Source organism: Neofelis nebulosa, chromosome 7, assembly GCF_028018385.1.
Source record: "Neofelis nebulosa isolate mNeoNeb1 chromosome 7, mNeoNeb1.pri, whole genome shotgun sequence".
In the NCBI taxonomy this organism is placed as follows: Eukaryota; Metazoa; Chordata; class Mammalia; order Carnivora; family Felidae; genus Neofelis; species Neofelis nebulosa.
This window is the reverse complement of record NC_080788.1, coordinates 117103407-117110599: the sequence shown is the minus strand read 5'-3', so window position 1 is coordinate 117110599 and position 7193 is coordinate 117103407. Positions and strand designations below refer to the sequence as shown.

Sequence of the window (7193 nt, the reverse complement as noted above, 5' to 3'; positions counted from 1 at the left end):
CAGACTGGCTTCTTTCCCAGTAACTGAGACTCAGGGACACTTGGGAGGATCAAGATACTCAGAATCAGTTAAGTCCATCTGGAGTTCTTCTTTGCAAGCATCAAGGTTTTTTGCCTTCTCAGTGTTCTAACTTTCCCATCAGAGTCTTGGCAAATCTACACATTCAACTTATGTTGTGGCTCTGTAACTTCACAATGAAAGTTTGATTTTTTATTTATTTTTTTTTTTTTTGGTAAAACTGACTCTATGGCCAAAACCAATGCGAGATTCTTTTAGGTCTATCATTATCAGCTCTTTGAGCTGAGAGTTTAGAGCCTTGAGCCTCACTGTGCAAATTCTCCAGAACAGTCTTTGAGGTACTTCCAGCCATCATCACACTTGGTCCCCACACATTTGCTTCAGCCATCATCACACTTGGTCCCCACACATTTGCTTCAGCCATCATCACACTTGGTGCCTACACATTTGCTTCAGTAGTACACTTCATCACAGTAAACATTGGCTGGTAATTCAGTTCATTGTGATGTCATTGCATGCTCATTCCCCATTGGACAGGAGTTCAGCAGTGTGTAAAGTCATGGACATGCCCATACCAATCCCAGAGTCCAATGGTGTCTGTCTCTCTTGGCACCACTCTTGGTACCAAGTCCTGTAGCTGTCAAGATCTAGTCCAGGAAAGAAAAGCCTACCAAGAGTAATTAATCTAAAGGAATTGTTGAAAAGTGTCTAAAGGACTGGAAAGATGAAAAGGAAGTGCTGAGGTACACAGAGGTATTAGTTGCTAGAAAAAGCTCTATGCCTAAGATTGGGGGGGTGGGTAGGGAAGGGCAGAGGATGGGGTTATCATAAATGGATAGTTTCATAATGGGCCTCATAGATCTGGACTGTAGAAGATAGGGCTTTGCTCTGGTCATGTTGGTAACTTAGGAAATCAGAAAAGGGGTTCTGTAGAGCTAATAGCTGTTCTTCCCATAAGGTGATGCTGAGCTGGTACTGGGGGACTTGGTAGGCTGATACTTAACGACTTGGAAGAAGGTCTTCCAGAATTGTGACTCAGATCTCAGAGAGAGAAGTGCTATACACATGGGGCTTATATCAGGGTGCTTTGTGGTATGCCTGGAACATCTGAGGAAGGGACACTGGCTAGCTAGTGTGGGTCACCCGGGGTACTGGAGGATGGTCCTGTACATCTGGTGCTCAGACTTCTGAGAAGGGCACACTGTTCATCTAGCACTCATACCTTTGTTAGGGCTTAATGGAGCTGGTTCTGGGAATGTGGTAACCAACTCTCCCCACCAGAGCAAGGCATCATGGCTGGGAATTTACAGAACGTAACAGCAGGCAGGCAGATAGGTAATGACAAGTTCCTTGTCCTCTTTTCTTGCGTTTGATTCTCTCTCTCGAATCCATGTTGATAAAACTTCAGGAAGCCAAATAACAATGGAGAAATATAATGTGCAGATCCCATCTCCAGCTTGATAGACAAAGTATAAATTTTAGTTTTGAAGTTCAGGAAATAATTGATAATTATATAACAAGTGTCAATAGAATGCTGCTATAGCTTCTGTGGTGGTAGGTAACAGCAGGGGGTGCTGATCTGTGTGAGGCTCTCTGATATTTAGTATTGTGTCAATTGGTTGTGGCTCACTAAATTGACTTCATGACCCTGTATGGCTTGTGACCTAAGCTTGAGAAACACTGAAATGAGTCTGTGACTGGGCATGAGAGGAGACTTGGGAAGATAAGGGTTTGGGGCAATTTGAAATAGCTGCTGGAAATAGAAGAGCTAAGTATTGATTAAGAGGAAAACCTTAACACTGCTTGAAGTGCTGGTAACCGTAGAAAGGAGGGCTTTGGAGTGACATCGGTTCACATAGTTTGTGGTAACACAGTGTTCCTTCAAGGCTCATCTTTGGAGCAATGCAATGTTGACAGTCTGATGTGTCTCAAAGATTCTCAGCAATGAACTTCTCTATTATTGCCGCATCATATTTCTGACAAAGCTTAATATAGGTTATTCTCCTTTTTATAATGCTTTGTCTTTTTTTTTTTTTGAGAGAGAGAGAGCACACGTATGTGTGTGAGCATGCACTCATGTGCACATGTGCACAAGCAGGGGAGGGGCAGAGATGTGGGACTGGATCCACAAACTGTGAGATCATGACCTGAGCGGGAATCAAGAGTCAGATGCTTAACCGACTGAGCTACCCAGGCGTCCATATAATGCTTTATCTTTAATATCCCTCTTCCAACTCACACATTCTCATCCTTTTTTAAATATAATTTATTCTTTTTAATTTTAAGTTTCAGTTGTTAACATACAATACAATATTGGCTTCAGGAGTAGAATTCAGTGATTCATCACTTACGTACAACACCCAGTGCTCATCCCAACAAGGGCCCTCCTCAGTACCCATCACCCATCTAGCCCATCCCCTACCCACCTCTCTCCAGCAACCCTCAGTTTGTTCTCTATCATTAAGAGTCTCTTGTGGTTTGTTTCCCTCTCTTCTATTCCCCCACCCCTTCCTGTTACGTTCATCTGTTTGGTATCTTAAATTCTACATAGGATATTTGTCTCTCTCTGATTGACATTCTCATCTTAATATTCCCAGATCTATAGCATATACCAAGTATATTATGAAGAGAGAAATGGACAGGAAATCTAGTAATTAGGATTTCACCTCTACCAGAGATCTTTTCCCTGAAAGGATTCATTTAGTATTCTTGGCTTCCAGTAGCCATCCATCAGTTCTGAAAAAGCATCCAAATGTGGACAGGAGTTCTTGACATTATAATGCTAAGGATATTTTTCATACTCTATACTGCTGACCCCACTTGTGTACTTGTTTGGAATATTCATGTCACCAGTATATATGTTCCAGTGTGTCTCCGAATTTAATTTTTGCTTTCAAATATTCAATAAATTATTGATACTTTTAATAAAAGTTAGTGAATGAACAAATTTAACTTTTGCCTGAACCAAAATTTATGTTTTCAACAGGAATGACATAAGTCCACCCGAACTGTGTGTGGCCTTTTGAACGTTTTAATGAACTGACTCTAGGTTTAAGCTTCTCAATCCATCTTTCTCTAGAGAATTCAGTTAAATCACTGGCCATGAAAAAATATAGAATAGAATCTATATTTATACATCTAAGATGAGTCTCTTATGATTGAAAGCATGATGCAGCTGAGCTGGGTAGAGAGAAGGCTGCTGCCTGCATGCTGTGATTGGAGGCAGTTGGGCTGTTTGCCTTGTCTCAAAATAGCAATGCATTCCCTGCTTCCCTATCAGTGTGGCTGCCTTTCGTTGGATGTCCAGAGTTTTTCTACAGATAAGAATGCATTTTAAAATAAAAATCTGTCTTGATTGGAAGGGGTCTCCCAAAATTAATGAGTCCCTTAAGTGACACTTACTTTGACTGCTAACCTCGGATACAATGGGAGATCAGATGTCCTGCACAAGTAAAGGGGAGATAGAATAAACTGTGTGGAAAAAAAGAGACAAAAAAATCGGTGGGTTTTGGATGGGTTGTCCACATGCCTCCTGAAGATAGTAGGGTACTGGTAGATTTTTGGTTGGAGGAGCAATCGGGAAGTCAGATGTCTGTCTTTTAATAGGGAACATTTCATTGCCGGTTTACATGTTTAGAAAACAGTATGTAATCAATTTTTATCTATCCACCATCCAGTTTCAACCATTATTTATGACTAACCTCCTTCATTTCTTCCTCTAGAAACCTGTCCTCTACCACCCCCTGCCTGCCTACACACACACACACACACACACACACACACGTATATGTATATGTGTGCATATGTATATACTCATATATATGCATATGTATATGTGCATATGTATGACAGTCTCGGGCATTTTATTAATTCTAGCCTCATTCCAATTGAAGAATCACTTTTACCTCACTTTCTTCTCTCTCTATCCCACCCTTCCTACCCCACCAACCCCATCCTAGCTCTTCTTTTTTATTTCCACTTTCAGCACTGCAACTCTGATGGTCCACCTCTTCTAGGACACAGATCCATAAAGGTCAACCCTGCACCCTAAGCAGCTCAGAGGGAGGAGCCAGACCAGCAGTACCTCATACCCTGCCCTCTTCTGCCCTGGACAGGTGGCTTCATAATGACAACTCCATAATGGCAGTGGGTGAGGCCTTGGTGCACATCAGGATCACTCTTCTGCTACTCTGGGTTGGGATGTCTCTGTTCATTTCTGGCCACTCTCAAGACAGGCTCTCCCAGCACTTCTCCTCCCCAGAATTGGTGGTCCCCTTGAAGGTGACTGGCAGGGACAGAGGTATAAAGGCTCCAGGCTGGCTCTCCTACAGCTTGCAGTTTGGGGGCCAGAGACACATTGTCCACATGAAGGTCAAGAAGCTCTTGATTTCTAAACACTTCCTGGTGTTCACCTACACAGACCAGCAAGCCCTCCACCAGGATCAGCCTTTTGTTCCTGACGACTGCTACTATCATGGTTATGTGGAAGGAGTCCCTGAATCCCTGGTTGCCCTCAGTACCTGTTCTGGAGGTTTTCGAGGAATGCTGCAGATAAATGACCTTGCTTATGAAATTGAGCCAGTTAGGTTTTCTGCCACATTTGAACACCTGGTATATAAGATAGATAGTGATGATACACAATTCCCACCTATGAAATGTGGGCTAACAGAAGAGGAAATAGCACGACATTTGCAGTTGAGAGCCTCATATAATTCCACTCTGATACAAAGTTCTTATACCGGCTGGTGGACCCACTTGCGGTTTCTTGAGCTGGGTGTAGTCATGGACCATAATCGATTCCTGTACTACGAAAGTAACGTGTCAGTAGTACAGCGTGAAGTATTTGATGTTATCAATATACTAGATATCTTATATTACTCTTTGGAGGTTGATGTAGTTTTGACTGGGATTGAAATCTGGAGTGAAAGAAACCTAGTTGTCGCTGATCAGATAGATCAGCTTGTGGAGGATTTTGCCCTTTGGAAGTCTGTCAATCTTGATGCCCGACTGCACCATGATACTGCCCATCTTTTCATAAAAAAACGTTTTGGCACAAAGCTTGGAGTTGCCTACGTTGGAGGGATATGCCAACGCCCTTTTAATAGTGGAGTTGATGTTTTTGAAGGAGACAGTCTGTTTTATTTTGCACTTACTGTGTCCCATGAACTTGGTCATAATTTGGGTATGTCTCATGATACTGAACAATGTGTGTGTGGGCTTCAGTGGTGCCTAATGTATCCTTCCCGGAAGGTGACAACTAAGTTCAGCAATTGCAGTTATGCCCGGTACTGGGACAATACTCTCTCTAGAGGATCATGTATTAGGTCATCTCCACATTCTGCGAATATCTCTATGGGACAGTTTTGTGGGAACTTAGTGATTGAAGAAGGAGAGGAGTGTGACTGTGGCACTATACACCAGTGTTTAAATGACCCCTGTTGTCTGTTGAACTGTACTCTGAAGCCTGGAGCTGCTTGTACTTTTGGAATTTGTTGCAAAGACTGCAAGTTCATGCCATCAGGGACTGTATGCAGACAGCAGATGAGTGAATGTGACCTCCCCGAATGGTGTAATGGGACATCTCATCAGTGCCCAGAAGATGTATACGTGCAGGACGGGGTTCCCTGTGGTGATGATGCCTACTGCTATGAAGGGAGATGTCCCAACCATGACAAGCAGTGCAGGGAGATTTTTGGCAAAGACGCAAGGAGTGCATCTCAGAGATGCTACAGAGAAATCAACACCCAAGGAAATCGATTTGGTCACTGTGATATCGCGGACCTAATATACGTAAAATGTGAGGCCCCTGATATTCTCTGTGGGAGAGTACAGTGTGAGAATGTGGAAGTAATTCCTAGTCTGATACAGCATTCTACAGTGCATCAACTTCACCTCAAAAACATCACTTGCTGGGGCACTGATTATCACGTAGGGATGTCCATACCTGATATTGGCCAAGTGAAAGATGGCACAGTGTGTGGTCAAAAAAAGATATGCATCCACAAGAAGTGTGTCAACATGACCTATCCACCGCGAAGCTGTCAGGCTGATGAGACCTGCCACATGAACGGAGTCTGCAATAATAAGCAGCATTGCCACTGCAACTATGGATGGGCACCTCCCAAGTGCCAGCATGTGGGCCATGGAGGCAGTATTGACAGCGGGCCACCTCCTCAGAACCAGGTGGCATCAGAAGGAGAGAAATGGCTGGACTACCTGATATTATTGTGGTTCATTCCTTTAACTCTTTTCGTTTTACTTTTCCTAATTATACTTGGTAAGAAAGTTTTGAATGAAGAGGAGGAGCAGGAGGAGGAAGAGGAAGGCTAAAAACTCCTGTCGCATTAAACAAATATCTAGCACTTCTTTTAATAGTACAGAAACATTAGAGCATGTCTGACTGTTTAAAGAAAAATTTAACGATCCCTCATATCAGGATCATAAGCATTAATATCACACCAGAGGATTTCTAGCATGTACTTTCTAACTCTTCATGTTTTAAGCAATATTAAAACTTCATTTTTTTTTTCCCTCGGAAGTTGTCTGTTTTTATTTCCTGGGAAAAGGCACAGCAAGGAGATATTTTTAAGCTGGTGTCTATCAGCTCTAATCCTCCTCCCACCTTTGTACTCTAGATGTAATGTCAGGGATATGCCTCTACAGATCCCACTTCTGTTCCACCTGTTTTCTTGTGGGTAACTGTACCAACAGAGGGCAGTAGAAGTAGCCTAGAGTGCTGGATGAGGGGGGAAAGGAGTTAGGTTTCTGTGTGCCGAAAGTAACTCTATCATTTTGGCTGGGGCCATTCATTCTAGTAGCCAAGTTTGGTTTTGGACTCCAGTTCTGTTGGCTCTTTAGAACCACCTTCATTCTTGGTCACTGACACCCTCAGAGGTCTGACTTGCAGCTCTGAGCTTAGCACGGTGGTCCTCCTCTGATTTCTGACCAGCAACTGGTCCCTTGCCCTGCTCTGCAAGGGACCTCCTTGAATCACCAGCATATTGATAAACCACTTTCCTTTGTTCTTTCCTTTGTTCCCCTCACCCTAGGGCTATCAAGTGCTTTCAGTAGTCATTTCACTGTGATAGTCTGAATTCTCCAGAAGCAAAGTTAGAGCTTAGATTGTGAGATTTTGATAGGGACCAACTACTGTGAAAAGGGGAGGAAGTCAGTTG

General features: G+C 43.0%; 1 protein-coding gene across 4 annotated transcripts; it reads left to right on the top strand.

Moving 5' to 3' along the window:
* The first annotated feature begins 424 nt into the window (after nt 1-424).
* On the top strand, nt 425-6552 carry LOC131517436 (disintegrin and metalloproteinase domain-containing protein 20-like). Of its 4 annotated transcripts, none has more exons than XM_058739502.1 (2): nt 425-761; nt 4004-6552. In XM_058739502.1, exon 2 carries the CDS (start codon nt 4159-4161, stop codon nt 6346-6348), a length of 2190 nt encoding a protein of 729 aa, XP_058595485.1. In that variant the 5' UTR covers nt 425-761; nt 4004-4158; the 3' UTR covers nt 6349-6552. The 4 variants fall into 4 exon arrangements, with proteins under 4 accessions (XP_058595485.1, XP_058595483.1, XP_058595486.1 ...); XM_058739500.1 differs by having other exon boundaries at nt 3978-6552; XM_058739503.1 differs by having other exon boundaries at nt 425-771.
* Nucleotides 6553-7193: the final 641 nt, after the last annotated feature.

Excerpts from the sequence above, each read along its gene's own strand:
- LOC131517436 (XM_058739502.1), top strand. The coding sequence starts at position 4,159 with ATGGCAGTGGGTGAGGCCTTGGTGCACATCAGGATCACTCTTCTGCTA.